The sequence below is a fragment of the Notolepis coatsorum genome (assembly GCF_963971535.1).
Source record: "Notolepis coatsorum genome assembly, chromosome: 19".
NCBI lineage: Eukaryota > Metazoa > Chordata > Actinopteri > Aulopiformes > Paralepididae > Notolepis > Notolepis coatsorum.
The window spans coordinates 65,943,118-65,965,722 of NC_140183.1; the positions used below are offsets into that span (position 1 = coordinate 65,943,118).

Here is a 22,605-nt window from a genome sequence, read left to right on the forward strand (position 1 = left end):
TGTAATATCATATTCTTAATGTAATAAATATTCTAAACAAGTATTTGTGTGGAAACCCTGTTATTGTGGAAGTGTTGTCATCTAATATACCTTTGTACGGTATTGGCCAGTAATGTACAAGACGGTAGTAGTTCAATGATACTAATACTTGATTAATACAGTCAGGGAATTGTACCCCTCAGTTACAATTGGTCCTTCGAGCCGGAGATAATAATTAGCGTAATATTAATATAATATTAATATTGACATGGCCGATGACGAACACTCCACAAACGGTTCTCCTAAGCTAGATCGCCCGCAGCGCAGACGGCAGCCACCTCCCTATCTAGAGGCATACTCTGTCAGTCCAATACCTAGCTTTAAAGGGAAGTTAAACGCGGAAAAGGTAGAAAGTAAAATTATGTCCGACCCTAACAACCAGGCTACCCCGCCAACAGAGGCCCTAGTGGGTTCTAATGTAACTGACCAAGCTCACGGTGGGGACCAGGAGGGAACTGACACGACTTTACCCCCAGACAATACCGAAGAAATAGTCCCCGATCAGCTCCGGGAGGAAGACAACCCTAAAGAGACGCGCACCCAGGAGACGGATCTCCTCGGTACGCAACAGGAGAACGGATCTCCAACAAGTACTGCCGGGAGCCGATCGCCCCGAACGGCGTCTTCCCCCAGCGAGGCGGACAAGATGCTGGCGCAAGCACTCATCGCCACCCTGGCAGCCTCCACCGAACGCGATCGACTTCAAGCGCAACAGACGTGCGAGCGCGAACATTTTGCAGGCGAGCGAGAGCGCTTCCAGGCGCAACAAAGGAGTGAAGACGACCGAATAAGACTGGAGACCAGACGCCTCCAGACAGAAGAGAACATTGAGAGAAGCCGCGCCGACGTCGCAAATGCACAGCTCCACGCCGCCCATGCCAGCGCCAATGCCCAGCGCGACGTCGCCAACGCACAGCGCGACGCTGCCCAGGCCAGCGCCAATGCGCAGCGCGACATCGCCAATGCCCAGCGCGAAGCCGCGCGCGACGCAGCCCATGCCCGGCGCGAGGCAGAGCGCGACCGGCTGCAGGCGGAGCTGATGGACAAACTGGTTGCCATGGCGACACCCCCTCACTCCGCACGGAGCTCCCAGAGATCGTCAAGACATGGGTCTAGGACACATTCCCCTACCCGACGAAGCGACCCGGGACCCCGCCTACAGGAGGATCCTGTCCACGTCTCCGAACCCCCTCCCCGGCCGGTCCATACGAGACCCAGCAACCGGGAAGAACCGGACTACGCCGAGAGACTGAACAGAAGACTCCAGGTCCTAGCAGAGGGAGAGGAGGAGGAGGAGGAGGAGTGTCAAGCCGACCAGCAGCAACGTACTCTGGCCCAGGAGGCCCAGTACAGCCCCGACCAGCAGCAACGTACTCAGGACCAGGAGGTCCAGTACAGCCCAGAAGTCAGCCCCGAGGCCCTGCGCTACAAACCCCCGACTCAACTCACGGGTGAGTTTGACGCACCGTCAGCCCCGAGGAACAGCACCTGGGTACCCGACCTTCGGTACCCACCAAGTACCAGCCCAAGACGACACGCAAGAGGAGACTCGCCGAGGAGGCCTCTCCCCCAACGCTCACCGATGTGCCAGTCATCCATGACATCATACATTGGCACACCGACGTTTCAAGACTTCACCCATGAGAATCGAGCACAGTATACGGAGCTCCGGATGTGCTTAGAGACAATGATGGTGGATGTCGCTGATGAACGCCACAAGTATGCAATATTACTGCAGCACCTGAAAGTGCCCCGGGCGCACAATATAGCGCTAGCCTATGCCACCTCTACGACCCCATACACCGCGGCTCTAGCAGCGCTGGACCAGAGATATGGACGTATATGGGATTATGTAATAGAAGAGATAAGGCATATTGACCGCTTACCCCCAGCAACAGACAATCGCTCACTAGACGACCTGTCTATAAAAGTACAGTCCCTGGTAGGGATGCTGGGAGCGCAACGAGAAAAGGGTATGCACGAGCTATACGCCAACTCTAACGTCGAGAGGATTTTAGAGGAGCTGCCGCCCGCCAGACAGGAGCGCTTCAGGCGGCAAAGAGACCACCGTGATCCTAACGGTCCAGAACCATCCCTCCCAGACTTGGCCGACTTCCTGGCGAGAGAAGTCAGCAGCCTACGATTGGATACGTTCGTGCGGAGCACACCAAGCTCCAGAGAGGGACCTAGGAGAGTAAACGATGGCCGAAGATCGGTGACTGTTATGCACCAAGCCGAATCAGTACCGCAGCACCAGAACCACAACACCCCCTCGACGAAAGAGGACCAATGGAAGATTGAGTGCCAGTACTGTGAGGGAGACCATCGGCTCTATCAGTGCGAAGATTTCAAGAAGCTGACCACGGATGATGTGAGCCAGTGGGTCAAGGACCACCGCCGCTGCTTCCGCTGCGCGCGCAGCCACCTAGCAGCTGAGTGCCGCTTGAAAAGGAAGTGCAGCAGGTGCGGTGGCACCCACCTGGAGGTCCTGCATGACATCAACAAGCGTCAGCCAGGACAACCGAGTGGGCCCGTCGCGGTAATGTACCATGCCGAGGCGGTGGCACCAGAACCAAAGTTCCACCAGACCGCTCCCTGGTGTCCCGACTGCTACGGCAGACACTGGGAGTCAAGGTGCGACTCGTACCATATAGAGTCTACGTCACCACCCACAGGAGTGCTCCACATTGACCAGCACAGCGGGACCCCCCGTGTGCTCCTCAAAGTGGTCAGAGTGCTCCTGAGCCACGAGGACAAGGTCCTGGACACTTACGCCGTCCTGGACGATGGGTCCGAAAAGACTCTCCTCCTCGCTTCCGCAGCAGCCCAGTTGGGCCTGCGAGGTGTCAAAGATACGATGACCATACGCACCATCAGAAGGGACCAGAAGACCATAAAGGGTGAAAAGGTCTCCTTCGAGATAGCAGCGGTGGACAAGCCCGAGAAGCAGTATAGTATAAGTAACGTCTTCACCAGCCACGACATAGGCCTGTCGCAGTACACCTACCCCATCCCACAGCTGATGGCTAAGTATGGGCACCTACGTCAACTACCTATACCGCTTATCGACGGCGCCACACCGACCCTGCTCATCGGCTCCGACCACGCGGACCTCATTCTCCCAATTGAGGCGGCCCACGTCGGACCCAAAGGATGCCCGGTCGCGGTTCAGACCCGACTGGGATGGCCGCTCCAAGGCCCCCTCTACGGACTTGACAGTCAACCCACGTCTACAAGCTGCCTACACACAGAGGCGAGCGACACCGGCCTCTCCCCCGTACAGCAGAGGCTATTGACATTAAGCGAGAGGCCCGTGAGAGGACCGTGGGTACCAGAAGGAGTTCGGAACTCCACCCCCCTCAGCTGCGCTTCAGACGTAGCTGACCTCGAACCCAGCACCCCAAGCGACTCCTTGACGGGGCGGCCGGGACCGGCCCCTCCTCACACGGGGTACAGAGCGAACAAGAGAAACAGACGGAGGAGGAGAAAGCACAGCCAAGCACAGATCAAAGCAGTCTCAGGCCCGCTTCCTCCTAAGCCCCCCTTCATCCCGTCCAGTCGTCATGACCATAGACCAGTCACCACCCCGAGCTGCGTGGCCGGCCGGCCGCGTAAGCAAAGTGACCACTGGTGCCGACGGAAAGGTCAGAGTGGCAGAAGTGCTCGGCCAAGGGCGGATCTACAACCGACCCGTGGCGAGGCTGATAGAGTCGCCAAGGCTCCCCGACTCGCCTAATGACGACCATGACCCCTGACTTTGTGAACTGCCCGACCCCTCACAGACATTGAGTAGTGGACAGTGCGGTTAATCTGTCTCTGCTTAGCTAATTAGGTGGGACTAATTAGGGGGCGGCTGTTACAAAGGGTCAGATTAAACCGAATATATATATTTATTGCCTGAGATCCCATGTATAATATTTGTATATCGTTTGATATCCCTTGTGTATTCTTTGTACATATATACGGAATATCCCTTTACCTGGTACAGGACAGACCATAATATTCGTTCTCCTATTGGAAGCGATCCCCTGGCGCCAGTGACTTACCCCCCTAGAGCTGACTTGAAAGGTGCCGACGAACATGTCCCAACTAGCCCCGGTTCCGCGTAGGAATACGGCTACCGAAATACGAATGGTACTATTTGTTCACCGTACATATAAATAGGGCGCAAGAAATGTAGAATTCCTCTTAGTCCCTTGTCCCGTTCAGTCTCGTTCAGTTCCAGTTATCCAAGTGACGTCTCTCCCCACTACGCAACGTGGGCAGAGTAGGGCTCGCATCGCCCCAAGATAGAGTCTCGTGTTATCCTAATACGTCTGTTTAACGTATCGTTCGCTATTTATTAGTAAACCTTCATTACGAGTCAAAGACCACGTGAAGTGGGTAATTGTGCGTCTACATAGAGCATTTATTGCCGCGTACTAATAGGATAGTAACGTCAAGTTCAACCGTGCACTACCGCGCACCACGGAGGATATCTACACCGGACCAGTAGAGCCACTTTCCGGCAAGGATTATTATTCTTCATTGCTTTGACCAAGCTGCTGGAGCAGAGAACCGCCTACCCCACTGCTACTGTGGGATCTACACCTGCCCGTGAGACCATCACTCGAGCCCGTCTCTGTCGTACCAGAGGCTCCACGGCTTTCATCTGCACGGCGCGCGCCCTGGGACCAGGCTGCCTTACCCCGCTGACACAGGGGTGATATCGCCTCCGTGGACCCTTGACTTTCATAGAGCATTGCCCCCCCCTGCTGGCTTACAACCGGTAGTACACCCCTTCCCAGAATATCCCTAGATCTAATTACTTAATATTCATTATTGATTTGCCTGCACATTCTTTGCCTTATAAGCGCATCCAAAGTGACCAAAATAATGTAATATCATATTCTTAATGTAATAAATATTCTAAACTAGTATTTGCGTGGAAACCCTGTTATTGTGGAAGTGTTGTCATCTAATATACCTTTGTACGGTATTGGCCAGTAATGTACAAGACGGTAGTAGTTCAATGATACTAATACTTGATTAATACAGTCAGGGAATTGTACCCCTCAGTTACATGCATCATTAGACATGCCAATCCAACGAAAGACGCACTGGAGAAAAGCACAAGGAGGTCAACACCACCAAGTCGACGGCCTGGGCATTGAACTGTCCAAGGTGCTGATCCCGCAAGGCGCTGATGACTTTCTCTGACTTTCGCAAGACATCTTTAGGAACACATTTTCTACACCAAGTTCACTGAAATCGATATGAAAGACCCTAGAATTGTCTGTATTCATCCTATATTTTCCCCAACGGTACAACCTGCTGTATAAAAGCAATAATACACGAGGGAGCCGTGGGATGTCATGAATATTGCCACGCTGTGATGTGACGTGAGCCACGCCCTACTGGCCATACCGGTTCCGCGGCCTATGGTTACTAAGATCTCTCTTCTGTATTAATCTAAGCTATTCCCGCTTTTGTTACATCCCGTCTGACATCCGCTAAGAAAAGCTGAACAAAGAAGGAGCCGTGTCTCCCATCAGCTCAGAATGAAGAGGCAGACCTGCTCCTCGTCAAATACTGAAACAGAAAGTGGTTGCGTGACACAGGAACAGAAATCTGATGGAACATTTAAGGAACACGGACAGTGCCGGTTAGCCTTCGGGAGAGGCGTTAGTTGGACAATGCCTAGGCTAACCGGCACTGTCCGCTTCCATTCATTGTGCTAAGCTAGGCTAACGTGCAGCCAGATAGCTTTCTACTGAACGCACAGGAAAGAGGAAACTGGTATCCATCTTCTCGTCTCTCTCTGGAGAAGGCGGTAAGCTAATTTCCCCAAATGTTGGCGTGTTCCTTTAATTGTGCCTTCTCAGAGCCGTCTAAAACGGTATAACATGAAGGAGAGTTAGTGAGTCTGTACACAACCAGAGTAAAGACGACATACTGTCCCAGACCAAGTCATCCAGGAAGCACCAGGGGTGTTCGGATCCGACGTTATACACGTTTTACACGACTTAAATTAATCAAAACGTCGACGTGAACAGCCCTTGTGTGGTGCGCCGTGTCACTCTGCTCTTGGGACAGGAAAGCACATGTTTAGAGACACGTGAAAAGACAGAGACATGTGTCACCAGGAGGACAAACGGTCGTCTTCTCTAAGTGCTGCCAGAGAACGCTTTCCATTTCCTGTTCACAACAACATCATCATCAGCTGAATTCTGGGGTTCAGAGTGAGAACGGGGACAATTGCTAACGTAAGCTGAGCAACACTGTTTCTCCTAATGTTACAGTCACTCAGCAGTGAGAACAGGGACAACCACTAACGTAAGCTGAGCAACACTGTTTCTCCTAACGTTACAGTCACTCTCAGCAGTGAGAACAGGGACAACCACTAAGCTGAGCAACACTGTTTCTCCTAATGTTACAGTCACTCAGCAGTGAGAACAGGGACAACCACTAACGTAAGCTGAGCAACACTGTTTCTCCTAACGTTACAGTCACTCTCAGCAGTGAGAACAGGGACAACCACTAACGTAAGCTGAGCAACACTGTTTCTCCTAACGTTACAGTCACTCTCAGCAGTGAGAACAGGGACAACCGCTAAGCTGAGCAACACTGTTTCTCCTAACGTTACAGTCACTCAGCAGTGGCAGGACACATGCAACAGCCTAACATGCAAAGATGGCTAAATAATATTTATTTGTTTGTTTATTAGTCAGGGACAATGCAAAAGAAAACATAGCAGCAAGTTACAATAACAAGATACAGATGCATTGCATGTTAGGATTTCTAGCCAAGGCTAATTTGCAACCCCTGTCCCTGGTTAGGCTGTTCTACTTAAACGTGGTACATTAGTTCAAATGAGCACATAATTAATAGTAACATTCTTTACATGGTCATACAATAATTACATCACAGTTCAGAGTTTTTATTTGCCACATGGAATCATACAATCATAGTTTCTTCATTACACAATCATAAATAGTCATTCCATGGACAAAAGGAGCAGGAAGAAGAATAAATCTTATAGTTACCTGCCCCTTATTCCTAAACTAACAAGTATTTACTTAATGGTCGGCGTACAACCTAATTTACACAAATAATAATTTATACCATTATAAAAGAAACACACAATCCACAGTTAAACAAGAACAAATTAAATAATAATAATAATAATAATAATAATGATAGAATAAAAGAAAGAGAAAAAAATAAAATAAAAGATCTCACTATTCAGATCACATTTGAACGGTGGAACGGACTTCCCACCACAGTCAAGACAGCTGAACCCTGCCCAATCCTCTGCCGTCAACAAAAAATAACACTTTTAATTAGGGATGTTCGATATTGGCTTTTTTTTTTTTTTACCGGTATACGATATACCGATATTGTCCAACTCTTAATTTCCGATACCGATATATGCAGGGTTTCCCCCCCCCCAAAAACGGAATAATTTCAGGTAATTAACATTACATATCTCTTGTCATGGAATTAACACAACATTATGCAGACTTTTGACAATAAATAAAATAAGAATTTGTTCTTACTTGCTTGCCTGGGTAAATAAAGGTTAAATAATATATATATTTTTTATTTATTGGAAAACTGATACCGATCATTTCCGATATTACATTTTAATGCCAATATCGGTAGGCCGATAATATCGGACATCTCTACTTTTAATCAATTACATTTTTTTTAAAAAGAAGTAATTATATAATAAATTATAATAACCTTCTTACTGTCTTTACTACCATGTGATATGTACATACTGCTATCTATGTACTAGGCCTATACTATTACCTACTATGTACTATGTCTATACCACTATCTATGTACTAGGCCTATACTATTACCTACTATGTCTATACTACTATCTACTGTATGTACTAGGCCTATAATACTACCTACTATGTACTATGTCTATACTACTATCTATGTACTAGGCCTATACTATTACCTACGATGTACTATGTCTATACTACTATCTATGTACTAGGCCTATACTATTACCTACTATGTACTATGCTACTATGTCTATACTACTATGCATTCAAAGCGAGACACCCAAATTCGGCACTGCTAGACCACTGACCCTTAGCCGCCAGAGGTGCACCCCTCCTGCTGACTTGTACACACAATTTGTAAGTGGCTTTGGATAAAAGCTAAATGACTAAATGTAAAATGTAAATGAAGGGAGGGAGGGAGGGATATACGGTTGGATGAAGAGATAAGAGGGACAGATAGACATTAAGTGCACTAGTGTCCATGAGGAGGGAGAGAAAATAAATGGGAGGATAGACTTTATTAGAGCTGGAGGAACAGGGAGAAGAGAAGAGAGAGAGAAGGAGGGATGGGAAGAGGAGAAAGAGAGATAGAGAAAGAGGGAGGAAGAGGGGGATTAAGAGGGAGGGGGGAAGAGAGGGATATGTGGAGGAAGAGGGAGGGGGAGAGAGGGAGGGGGATAAGAGAAAGAGAGAAGGAGAGAGAGGGAGGGAAAGAGGAGAAAGAGGGATGAAGAGGGAGGGGAGAGGAGAAAGAGAGAGAGAAAGAGAGAGGGAGGAAGAGGGGGATGAAGAGGGAGGGGGAGATGAGAAAGAGAGGGATAGGGGGAGGAAGAGGGAGGGGGAGAGAGGGAGCGAGCAAGAGAGAGAGGAGAAGGGAGTTTCTTACCATTTTATTTGGGTAGCGAATCACCACGGGCTGCACTGGGACGGCTGGGATGAACGCCCCTAGAAGTGGAGAACATGTGATACAACAGGTGACTTCCAGCCAGGCCACCTGAAAACATGTTATACAACAGGTGACTTCCAGCCAGGCCACCTGAAAACATGTTATACAACAGGTGACTTCCAGCCAGGCCACCTGATTGCAACCCGACTGTCCAACTGTGCATCATAAGCCCTGTAGAGCCCCACCCTAGTTGGACTTTAGGAAACATGTAACCGATCACTGACAACTAGCGTGGTAACCGGAGAGATAGTAAAGCCATCTTTATTTTGCTTTCTATTATTGTTATTCTTACATATCTACATTACTTTAAGAAAACATTTGAGATGGCACAGATGCATTGAGAGAGATAGTAAGCCATCTTTATTGCTGTTGTGGAATATTCTAAATGGGCCCAGACAGTAAGCTGTAGAAATTCAGACGAATCAATTTGTATATATGAAAATATAGAACATAGTTTATTTCTGTTTCCATGGCCATAGAAAAAGTTTATCATCAGAGACACACAAGCATCTGACCAGAAAGTGACAAAGAGCTCTTGGTCAGACATATATTAAATACATAATCGACATGACATATAAGGGACATAAGATACCAACTTAATAATAAAGATGAGAAGAATGAAAACAAAAGACAGGTCTAGGGGCTTTGTTATGTCTTCACACACAAACTGGAGTCCAGGCCAAATGTCATATCTCCTCAACCTTGGTCGTTGCCATAAGAACACTGTTAAGACTGTCGCCTAGTGTATTTGCCTAGTGAGACTAGTTAAAGCTTTGTACAGAGAAATGTGTATTTAACACAGAACTATATCATTATTTTCCTATCACAATTGCTTTCTATTATTGTTATTCTTACATATCTACATTACTTTAAGTACATATTTCAGATGGCACAGATGCATTGAGCTAGTAAGTCATCTTTATTGCCTTGTATTATTGTTATTCTTACATATCTACATTACTTTAACTCTTTTCGTGCCACTCACGAGATTTCTCGTGTTTTTTTATAGGTGGTTGAAAGCCACTCACGAGATTTCTCTGATTTTTTTTTGTTTTTGCGATCTGAAATCATATTGCATCACCCGAGCCTACCCGAGTATAGCCGAGCGGCGCCGGCGATCATTGTGGAAAAAAGCGCCCCCTGTCGTCTCCCAGATGACATAAGTGATTTTGGAATGGACTCAATGAAAATTAATGGGGAAAAAAATCCGGTACTCCACATTTTCCAGTCCACTGATCCAGCCGGGGTTACCACAGTTCATTCTGGAACCTCAGATCCCCGCTGATCATGGAGTTCTACTGTATCGCGTTGGATCCATACACGTATCGATTTTTTCGAATGGTGATCAGGAATTGGAATATACCAGTTGGATACCATCTGATGTCAGGTAAGGACTCTATGTTATCAGTGTTAGGATAATCAGAGTAAGTTTGATGAAGTTATAAGCTGTTTTGTGAAATGTCTTCTTTCGGTTTCACTGTAAAAGTCCATGAGGAAATCAACGGGGCGATTATCCGTGCGCGGCTCGAATGTGCTTGCGTGCACGTATAATATTGATCATCTAGCGTTTATTTGAAAACGATTCATAAAAAGGCCGACGAATATCAACATTGTGGAATATTCCAGTAAAAGGCGATTTTCATAGAATGCTCCAGAATGGGCTGGTTTTTATCTGAAAACGGGTGCTTTTCTAAATGCTCTGAAACGGAAATGCAGCGATAAAAAAACAATCTGCCTTGACAGCACTGACTGGAAAATAGTCTTTGATAATGCGATGGGCAGATTAGACACATAGCCATAATTTAAAACATAGATTAGGCGATATTAACGTTAACATTGGCGCCGATGGTGGCATTCAGCCGGTAAAAAGGAAAACCCGGCGTGGCGCTCAAAGTGTTAAGAGAACATTTGAGATGGCACAGATACATTGATAAATGTTCAAAAAGAAACCTGTACATGTTCTTCCGAATTTGTTGCAACTTGAGATGGTCGGTTTTATAACTGAGCAAGAATTGAGCGACAAACGAATAAACAAATCTACACGGTATACCAGGGAACCTTTACCATGCCGGTATTGTGCTCTATCCTCCATACGCAACAACATTCTTGCACGCTGCGTTCACCTCTTACGCGGGAGTGACGTCAGTTGTTCACACTAGTCCTGAGTGGGTTACTCTGCACTACTGTATAATGAGTCAACCTGCTAATAGTCAACGAACTCGACCACAGGGGAGCTTTAGAGACGAGCTCTGGCACCCCGGCCTGAGGGCAGAGGAGGGCCAGGAGTCAAGGCCCCCCGCTCCATTATCCAATGACTAAGCAGAAAGCGGGCTGGGTCGCAGAGGAGACAAGAGGTGAGGAGAGGAGAGAGGAGTAGAGGGAGAGGAAAGGAGGAGGAGAGAGGGAGAGGAGAGAAGAGGAGGGAGAGGGGGAGAGGAGTAGAGGGGGAGGAGAGGGAGAGGAGGAGAGAGAGGAGAGGAAGAGGAGGAGAGGAGATGGAGAGGGGGGGTAGAGGAGGGAGGGGAGAGGAGTAGAGGGGGAGGAGAGGAAGAGGAGAGGGAGAGGAGTAGAGGGAGGAGGAGGGAGAGGAGTAGACTAGAGGGAGAGGAGAGCGGAGGAAGAGGAGGAGAGGGAGTGAGATGGAGGTGAAGGGCAGGGCAGGGAACCTCAAGCTGTACTAATGACAGCTTGTACTCAGGGGATGTTTAATGCTGTGTATACAGCACACAGCTCCGACTCCTATCGTGTCTGCGGAGAGTGGATATACAGATTTACATTTTTGCTGACATCACAAGTTCAACTCCCGTCATGTCTGCAGGGAGTGGATCCAGACTTAAATCTCTCTGACACCACAGTTTCAACTCCCACCGTGTCCGCAGGGAGTGGATCAAGATTTAAATCTGGCTGAGGTCATAAGTTCAACTCCCAGTTCTCCGGTGTCTAGCTTTGGGGGGAGTTCTTCATGCTCACCTGGTACCGAGCGGACCGTTTCTGTGTGACCTGTGTGCCTGCTAGCTGAATGAGTTAGCTGGCTAATAATAGGATCATGGCTAATCTCTTTTTGAAAAATCAAGGTTACCTGCTAGGTTTGAGTGAGTTCAGCTTCAGGCATGAGGCGCATGGTATGGGAAAACAGTTGAACCCTTTCACTACCACACTACAGAAGGTTAACCTTTCACTACCATAGTGTGGTAGTGAAAGGGTTAACCTTCTGTAGTGTGGTTGTGAAAGGGTTAACCTTCTGTATTGTTGCAGTGAAAGGGTTAACCATTTGGTAGTGTGGTAGTGAAAGGGTTAACACTTGGCACTGTGCCACTTCAAAGGACAAAAAGAAGAAATGAGCGAGGGGTGAGGAGAGGAGAGGAGAGGAGAGAGGAGAAGAGAGCTCGCCTACCTGGCTTGAATGTAATCAGGCAGGATCTATTGGTGCACGTTCCCTCTGGGAAAATCATGATCTGTAGGGAGGAGAGGACATGATTGTTATCTGGAGCACGTGTAGCAGGCTATAGCGAGCACGAGCGTATCAAGTTTCACATTTTGTTTCATATGTCACATATAAGGTACATGTACATTATAGTGAAATGCTTGGTTCTGTATGACCCTCCTGAGATTGTGCTTCGTACAGTAAAACAATAAAAGAGTAAAAGACCAAACCCTATACAAAATATACAATATACTAAACTAAAATGTACAAAATGCTAAAAAAAGAAATGCAAAAATGAGGTAGAAAAAGGAGGTATATGTAAGTCTGTGTGTGTTTTCTACAATAATAATAATTAGGGCTGTCTTAAATGCTTCGAAGCTTCGAACGTTCGATTCGATGGCACAAGCTTCGAACATTAAAAAAAAAATCGAAGTTTAAAAAAAAAAAAAAAAAAATATTTTTTTCAAAAAAAAACTTTTTCAACTTTTTTTTTTTTTACTTCGATTGTGTGTGTGTGTGTGTGTGTGTGTGTGTGTGTGTGTGTGTGTGTGTGTGTGTGTGTGTGTGTGTGTGTGTGTGTGTGTGTGTGTGTGTGTGTGTGTGTGCGCGCACCTTGTAGAATTCCACACATAAGAAAGAAAGATACTGGGATGAATAAACAAAATAGGAAATAAAATGTAGAAATGCATGCAATACATAAATAAATATGAATCTCCATATATGAAATATAACATTTAGATAAGGTGCTACTGAGATGTTTTGGTGAGTTCTTTGTTTTTTTGTGGAAGTTGCCCTTCTTAAAAATGCATGAACATTCACTGATAATTGGTCTGTAGTGGAGTCTACAAGGTCTACATTGCCGGACCATGTAGAATCCGGACCTTGTAGACTGACATAATTCTGTGCATAGTTTAGTCTACACAGGCCATATTTCAAATAATCAAAATCTTACTTCATTCATCTTAAACATTCTTGATTTGGGGGATTGGTAGTTCCCATGAAATCTGAAGTTGTTCAAACGACAACAGCGATCCACCTTGAATTAAATCACACAGCCGAGTGAAACCTTGTTGGATGCGTCACAGTCACGAAAGGGGCTACTTAATTAATTAATCCAACCCACTTTATTTATAGAGCACATTTAAAAACAACAACGTTTACGAAAGTGCTGTACAAGTCCCACAACATAAGATAAAAAAAAAAAAAAAAAAATATTAAAAATTAAAAAAAAATATTTTTTTTTATTTTTTTTTTATTTTTTTTCGAAGCTTCGAATTAAAATCGAAGCTCGGCCCCGAAGCTTCGATTGCCAAAAAAAGCTTCGAAGGTCAGCCCTAATAATAATCTTTATTTATATAGCACCTTTCATACACGGAGTGCAGCTCAAAGTGCTTAACAGAGCAAAGAAATAAAAACACAACATTTTACAATAAAGCAAAAAAAAAAAAAAAGTAAGGAAAAGAAAAGCAGGATTTTAAGACCAGCAAAACATGATTAAGAAAATAGCTAAAAAGCATAAATGACAACAGGCATTTTAAAATCAGCTAAAAGCAAGAGTATAAAAATATGTCTTGAGCTGTGCTTTAAAGCTATCCACAGAGGCTGCCTGTTTTATATGTAGTGGGAGATCATTCCACGCCGTCGGCCCATAGAAACAGAAGGCTGCTTCGCCATATTTTTTATATTTCATTGTAGGCACTTCGAGCAGGTCCGCACTAGAGGACCTGAGGGGGCGGTTTGGAACATATCTATGTAAGCAGTCGCAGAGATAAGATGGTGCCAGACCATTAAGAGCTTTAAAAACAAGCAGGAGAATTTTAAAATCAATCCTAAAGACAACCGGGAGCCAATGCAGTGAAGCTAAAACTGGAGTAATATGTTCCCTCATCTTAGTTCTAGTTAAAATTCTGGCTGCCGAATTTTGGACAAGTTGTAATCTGTCAGTTGGGAATCGCCAGGAACCTCACAATGTGAATTTGATTATCATCTCACAATATTTTTATTAGATTCCCACCCCTCCTGTGTGTATACATGGATATAACTGTTCATGTCTGTATTTGTATGAGTGAGTCAGCTTTGTTCCCTGTCTTTCTCCGCCTCAGGCCTCCTCCAGTGTTTTTGTGTGTCTGTATACATGTGTGTGCGTGTGTGTGTTTTATACCTGAGGCCATTCCCCTAAAGACTGTGCTCTGCGTTTGATCTCTTCCACAGTCTTCTTCCTGGAGTCCTGGTCTGACCGAGACACAAACACTGGCCTGATGTACTTTATTAGAGCTGGAGGAACAGGGAGAAGAGAAGAGAAAGAGAGAGAGGGGGAGGGGGAGGGGAGAGGAGAAAGAGAGAGAGGGGGGGGGAGAGGGGGAGGAAGAGGAGAAAAAGAAAGATGGAGGAAGAGAGGAGACAAGAGAGAGAGAGGGAGGGAGGAGAAAGAGAGACAGGAAGAGAGGAGAAAAGAGAGGGGGGGGGAGAGGAGAAAGAGAGAGGGAGACAGGAAGAGGGGGAGAGGAGAGGGGAAGAGGGGGATGAAGAGGAGGGGGATAGGAGAAAGAGAGAGATATAGAGGGAGGAAGAGGGAGAGTTAATAAAACACATTTTATTCCATTTGGCTCTGAAGAACGGTCGTTTCATAGTTATTACGGTCAGAGCACGTCGGAGAGCGGAGTGCACGCTCTGTCACCATAACGACGCCAGTCATCGCACCGCAGTTAGTGTGGCCAAACCTTGGGGAGGTGTGTCGGGCCACGCGGTCAGACGACGCTCAGACCCTCGCGTCAGTCGCCCAGACCCTCGCGTCAGTCGCCCAGACCCTCGCGTCAATCGCTCAGACCCTCGCGTCAGTCGGCCAGACCCTCACGTCAGTCACTAAGACCCTCGCTCCAATCGCTCAGACCCTCGCGTCAGTCGCCCAGACCCTCGCGTCAGTCGGCCAGACCCTCGCGTCAGTCGCCCAGACCCTCGCGTCAGTCGCTCAGACCCTCGCGTCAGTCGCTCAGACCCTAGCGTCAGTCGCCCAGACCCTTGCGTCAGTCGCTCAGACCCTCGCGTCAGTCGGCCAGACCCTCGCGTCAGTCGCTCAGACCCTCGCGTCAGTCGGCCAGACCCTCACGTCAGTCGGCCAGACCCTCGCGTCAGTCGCTCAGACCCTCGCGTCAGTCGGCCAGACCCTCACGTCAGTCGGCCAGACCCTCACGTCAGTCAACCAGACCCTCACGTCAGTCGCCCAGACCCTCGCGTCAGTCGGCCAGACCCTCACGTCAGTCGCCCAGACCCTCACGTCAGTCGGCCAGGACGCAAGTGCACCACCAAGCAAGAAGCATGAGACCAGGTTTTACACCGATGCAATTTTCTTTTTTTTCTAAAATATATATATTTTTTTATCTACTTTTTCTCCTTCCTTTTTCTGTGATTTTTCTCCCCATCCCAATTTACCTCTCATGCCAATTCTCCCTCCCCTCCCCTGATCGTTGCTTGCATATGCCCCCCACTGGCCTATGCCAGTAGGGAGGATAGAAGCCTTGCATCACATGTCCCCTCCGATACATGTGGAGGCAGCCTGTCACATCTTTTCACCTGCCAGCACGGACTCTCATTTGGCGAGGAGTAACGTGTGGGAGGCTCACACTGCCCCCGCCATTTTTCCTGACTTTGCTGTGCAGGCGCCCCAACCGACCTGTAGGAGTCGCTGTTCACAACGACCAGACTACCACCCTTCGACTTCCCACCCGCTAACTCTGCCAATGTCCGCTGCACCACCCAGCCGGGCAGTCCGGTAGACAGAGAGAGAGAGAGAGAGAGAGGAAGAACGGGAGACAGAGCGGGGGGAAGACATTCGGCAAATGACGCCGGGTCGGCCGCTTGGCGACGCAGCACGTTACATGCTTCGCCACTTGGGGGCCCCACTGATGCTATTTTCATCTTTACCGCCATCCTCCGGTCTTTCGTCAGAGTATAACCCATAACCACGGTGTATGTGATAAATATGAAAATGTTTTTATTTTATTTATTTTTTATCTTTTTCCCCCTCCTTCCTTTTTCTGATTTTTCTCCCATCACACTGTTAGTCGTTATGTCAATTCCCAACCCCTTCCTGGTTGTTGCGCACTTTCCCCTACTGTTGGTCCGAGAGGCCGGAGACTGTCACATGCTTTCCTCCGACGCATGTGCAGCCAGCCGGCAGCCAGCCTGGCCGCGCAGATTCTCACCGGGAGAGTGTAACGTGTGGGAGGCCGCACTACCTCTCTCCAGATCCTACCGTCGCTGAGCAGGCGCCCCGACCGAACTGTAGGGGTCGCTGTCCACAACGCCCAGGACCCACCCGCCAGCTTTCCCCACCCCCTAATACTGCCAATTGTATTAGTGTGAACGGCCAGCCAAGCTGGTGACAACGCCGGGAGCTGGATTCGAACACGCGAACCCAGCGTCTCCAGCGTTGGTGACGAACGCAATCTCCGCTACGCCACCTGACCGCCCAAATATGAAAATGTTATGGATCTCCACAGCATGATAAAAAAAAGCTCACGGCATGATGTCACTTCATTTAGTTTCAAACCTTTATTTAAACTCGAAAGGCAACTGAGGTTTCCCCCCCATTTGCAGTTATGTCGAGTGTACATAGCAATAAGCAAAAAGAAAGCATACAACATATAAAATCATAATGATAAGACAACAAGGTGAGAAAAACAAGGATAACAAATCAATTAAAACACGTACAACTTGATTGACAATGGTTGGAGATCAAGATTTTAAACTCTGCAACAGAGGGGAGAATCTCAAGCTTTAAGGACTGTTGGAGTTCATTCCATGAGCTAGAGGGGCATCATAGCAAAATGCAGATTTACGAAGGACCAGCCAGTCACTAGAACGGGTTCCATAGGTTCCAAAATTCCAATCCAATAATGTAGTATATTGGAGGTAGCTTACCAATAAGGGCCTTAAAAATGAACAAATACCAGTGTTTGTTGCGCCTCTCCGTCAGAGGACCAACCGACCTTCTCATACATCACACAAATGGCTCATCCACAACAACCTGTGGCGAGGTGCCACATTGTGGGATGAGATGAGGATGAGTCCCAACTGAAGTCCTTTGACTGTCTTCCTGTCCCTCTCTGTCTCCGTCTTCTTCTCCGTTAAACCTGACAGCCCCCCTCGCTTTTGCCCTCTCTCGCTTATCAATCCACCTTAATGCAATGTTTAATAACGATCGTTCAAACTCTTGAGGACCAACACTTATTCCCGGAGTATGACGGAAACAATAAAATAAAATCCCTTCTTGCTTTTACAAGGAAGCATCCTTCCAGGTCAGAGCTGGAATCTCTACGTCACTGGGTTTAAAAGTTTGAGATGAGCGTAGTTCTGCTAAACTATTTTAAATACCCAAACTCCCTCCTCCACCCATTGTAGTGTTTCAAAGCTACAGACAACGCAGGCCACGTGAATGCCACCTACAACGGAACTGTACAGAACTGCGTTTCCGCAGTTGCTCTGATTGGCCACTGACCCCACGTGACCCTACCCTATTACACGCCCCCCTTATGACGCGCGTTATGCGACGCCACACGGCTCTTTCGCTCGCAGAACAGCTGTTTCCGTATTTATAATATTGGAAACGCCGCGCTGTGAAGCACCTCTGTATTAAATGCCGACAGCACCTCTGTATTAAATGCAGACTCATCAATCAATCAATAACAACATTAACGATAATGTTAACGTTAGCATTAGGCTAACGCCAAGCTGTAATGTTACCAGTCTCGCGTCTATCTGCTAACGTTAGCATTAGGTAATAACCGGTTTAAAATGGATGGTGATTACCTCACGTTGTGTCTATTCTGCTAGCATTAACGTTACTAGTACAAACAATCAAACCAAAACATTGACATCTAACTTATCTTTAGATATTTACTCAACCTCTAATGTCTAACTATGAATGAACACAACACTCTAACTTAACATCTTTAGCTAATAAAGTACTCAACCTCTACTGTCTTTAACTATGAACAAACACAACACTCTAACTTACCATCTTTAGATAATAAAGTACTCAACCTCTACTGTCTTTAACTATGAACAAACACAACCCTCTAACTTACCATCTTTAGTAGGGATGCACCGAATGGGAAATTCTTGGCCGAAACCGATACCGAAAATAGAAAACAGTTGGCCGAAAACCGAAAGCCGAAAGGCCGAAAATGATTCATAGAATAGAATTTTTTTTTTACCAATGTTGTGGAACATTATGATTATGGAAAAATATATGATTATGGCAAAACTTAACTTAAATAATAAATAATCATTATTATGGGTCCATAAAACATTTATTCAGCACTTCTGAATGCATACAGTACATTAATTCCATCTTTTCTCTGGCTGCGCAGCAGACATATATGCTCTACTGAGCGCACCTTTCTAGTCCCCAGCTGAATGTGCTCGCTTGACTCGGCACAGTAGACGCGCGACAGACAGACAGCGTCAATGTGAGAAACACAATCCCCCCCCTCTCGCTCTGAATAATATGCATATTAGATCACTCAGTGATTAACCGCGGCATATAGTAAATAAGGATATAAAGCATGTTAAAGACGCATTTATTGGATGCGTTGCGCGCAGAATTTACATAGAAACAGCGCGACTCCCGACAGCGCAACATCATCACAACAACACGCGAGGTTGTTAGGTTGTTTCTGTTTCAGTGATATATTTTCGGTGAAAAAACTCTTTCGGCCGAAAGCCGAAAGGCCATTTTTTGCCATTTTCGGCCGAAAACTTTCGGTGCCGAAATTTCAGTGCATCCCTAATCTTTAGATAATAAAGTACTCAACCTCTACTGTCTTTAACTATGAACAAACACAACACTCTAACTTACCATCTTTAGATAATAAAGTACTCAACCTCTACTGTCTTTAACTATGAACAAACACAACACTATGTTCTGGGCTTATGGTTTGTCCAGCAAGGCAATCACTGGACTGAACCTCTGCTGCAGCTTATGGCTGCTTGTATCGGGTCTATGGCAGGGTCGTAGCACACGTTAAGAGGGGGAGACGTGACAATCTGAGATTGTCTCAAGTTAAAGTCTTCTCGTGGTATGCTTTCACAGGGAGATCCTGATATAGAACTGAGTGTGCTTAGGGCTCAGACCCATGCTCTTACAGTAGGACTGAGCGTACTTGGGGCTCAGACCCATGCTCTTACAGTAGGACTGAGTGTACTTGGGGCTCAGACCCATGCTCTTACAGTAGGACTGAGTGTACTTGGGGCTCAGACCCATGCTCTTACAGTAGGACGGAGTGTACTTGGGGCTCAGACCCATGCTCTTACAGTAGGACGGAGTGTACTTGGGGCTCAGACCCATGCTCTTACAGTAGGACAGAGTGTACTTGGGGCTCAGACCCATGCTCTTACAGTAGGACTGAGTGTACTTGGGGCTCAGACCCATGCTCTTACAGTAGGACGGAGTGTACTTGGGGCTCAGACCCATGCTCTTACAGTAGGACTGAGTGTACTTAGGGCTCAGACCCATGCTCTTACAGTAGGACTGAGTGTACCTGGGGCTCAGACCCATGCTCTTACAGTAGGACTGAGTGTACTTAGGGCTCAGAGTGACCCATGCTCTTACAGTAGGACTGAGTGTACTTGGGGCTCAGACCCATGCTCTTACAGTAGGACTGAGTGTACTTGGGGCTCAGACCCATGCTCTTACAGTAGGACTGAGTGTACTCGTCTACACTCTACTCGGTTGAGTACTTTATTATCTAAGGATGGTAAGTTAGAGTGTTGTGTTTGTTCATAGTTAAAGACAGTAGAGGTTGAATACTTTATTAGCTAAAGATGTTAAGTTAGAGTGTTGTGTTCATTCATAGTTAGACAGAGGTTGAGTAAATATCTAAAGATAAGTTAGATGTCAATGTTTTGGTTTGATTGTCGTTAGCCTAATGCTAACGTTAACGTTATCGTTAATGTTGTTATTGATTGATTGATGAGTCGGCATTTAATACAGAGGTGCTGTCGGCATTTAATACAGAGGTGCTTCACAGCGCAGCGTTTCCAATATTATAAATACGGAAACAGCTGTTCTGCGAGCGAAAGAGCCGTGCGCCGTCGCATAACGCACATCATAAGGGGGCGTGTAATAGGGTAGGGTCACGTGGGGTCAGTGGCCAATCAGAGCAACTGCGGAAACGCAGTTCTGTACAGTTCCGTTGTAGGTGACATTCACGCACACAGGCCACGTCAAAACTGTGCATTTTGCTCCCGATCTCTTTTTTTCCCACGCTCTGCAACCTATTTTGGATAATGGAGACAGACTTGTCAATGAAACCTCATGCAAAATTGTGGCTCTCTCTGCAGACTGGGTTGATCAAAGATGAATGGCTCCTTTAAGACCCCGTTGATCTATTCTCAAAACGAGCCTCCCTGAAGTAATCTCTCTCCCTGACATTATCTGACAAGGGGGAAGGCGGCGCAACTTCACAGGGGCTTTGGAGCTGAGGTTTGGATTGCTGTTCTTACATCTCTCATCGAGCGAGTCTTTATAAATCTTAATCATCCAGCCCTTATGTCACCTCAGAGTGCAAGCAGACGGAACGAACCACGCCAGGAGAGGAGTGTGACTGCAGGGTGGCAGAGGGAGAACCAGAGAAGCCTAAAGTAGGGCCTGTGGGACAAATGGTAAATGGTGCATATATATATAGCAGCTTTTATCCAAATCGCTTTACAATTTTGTTCCTCACATTCACCCGTTCACTCACACATTCACTCACACAACGACGGCGGAGGCAACCATGCAAGGGGCCAACCTGCTCATCGAGAGCAGTTAAGGGGTTAAGTGTCTTGCTCAAGGACACTTTGACACACTGCCGGGAGGAGTCAGAATCTAACTGGGAACCTTCCAATTACCAGACTACCCCCTACTATCACAAGGTGCCCTGGAGACTCCTGAATGACCTCGTGCCGAGCTGGAACCTCTGAGGTAGATGAGCTGCCTTTCACTGCCTCCTGTTGGGTTTCTCTCACTCACTGCTGGTCAGCTGGTGTGAATAAACAACCATCCTCTCCACTGGTCTGACATCGGGAGCTGTCCAGAAGCTTTCTGTAGCTGCAGCCTTGTCCTCCCTGGTTCCTCCCTGGTTCATAAAGATACTAGGTGGAGACTGGGACCTGGTTCATAAATATACTGCATCCTATAACGTTGGGTTTCACTCATTCACTGCTAGTCAACTGGTGTGAATAAACAACCGGGAACCTTCCGACTACCAGACGATAGTGGTGGGGGAAAATATCGATACAGTATAGATTCGCAATACTTTGCGTGGCAATACTGTATCGATACAAGGACGCCAAGTATCGATATTTTATTATGCAAATGTATTTTGACATTCTTTTTATTTTTTTATTCTTTTTGTAAGGAAGTTGCATTGTTCATTTCAATACCTGTAATAGTACAGTAGTCCATACACACACACATTCAGTTAAATTGGAACATGACTAATACCAGTGTTGGGCAAGTTACTTTAAAAAAGTAACTAGTTACAGTTACTGGTTACTTCTTCCAAAAAGTAACTAAATTACTTACTCAGTTACAAATTATAAAAGTAACTAGTTACTTCAGAAAGTAACTATTGCATTACTTTCAAGTTATTTTTTTTTACATAAACAACATACACAAATCTAAACTATTTTAATGTTGCTGTGGGACAAAGTGAGACTAGCCTCCAATGCCATGTATGTAGATATTATAATTACTATGTTTATATAGTGGATCATACAAATACAAACAGAATAGATGTTTTGGAACTTTTGATATGTATTGCCCCTCAACAGGCCACAACTGGGCAACATTAAATTATGCTTGTTAAGCAAAAATAAATAACAAATATATACTGATTGATTGAACATTTTAATTAACAGATTGCAGAATGGGTACAATACAGTACGGCTCAATACACACAATTGTTAAGGGGATGCAGACCAGAGAAAGAGTTTCGTCTTGTTTACATCAGGGTCCCCCATTTTCAATTCATGACATTTATGACGAAAGTCTTTCTCTGGTCTGCATCCCCTTAACAATTGTATGTATTGAGCTGTACTGTACTGTACCCATTCTGCAATCTGTTAATAAACTTTTCAATCAATCAATCAATGACATACACAACATACAGATATAAGAATCTAATCGAATCATCTAAACTAATCTAATCATGACATTTAAGACATGCATGACATACGCACCTGAAGCCTGTGCTATTAAACCAGGAAGTGCAGCACTGTTGATAAGGCTGTCGGCACTGCAGTAGAGCCACTCAGTGCCCTGCGCTGCAAAGAGTGAACACAAAACGCTCATGGACCCGCGGTCTCATGTTGACTGAGTCGCTCGGCTTGTGTTGTTCGTTGGATTCGTTTTGGATTATTTGGGCTCAAAACGT

The 22,605-nt window shown here is 46.3% G+C and overlaps 1 protein-coding gene across 1 annotated transcript in view; it reads right to left on the bottom strand.

Moving 5' to 3' along the window:
* The window catches only part of LOC311245750 (lysophosphatidylcholine acyltransferase 1), a gene marked incomplete at both ends in the record, with an annotated part of 164,662 nt that overhangs the window by 36,242 nt on the left and 105,815 nt on the right, over positions 1–22,605 (bottom strand). Inside the window, 3 exons of the mRNA XM_084335722.1 lie at positions 8,704–8,762; positions 12,158–12,218; positions 14,349–14,461. Of these exons, the coding sequence (XP_084191848.1) occupies positions 8,704–8,762; positions 12,158–12,218; positions 14,349–14,461 (233 nt within the window). The remainder of the gene's footprint in view (positions 1–8,703; positions 8,763–12,157; positions 12,219–14,348; positions 14,462–22,605) is intronic.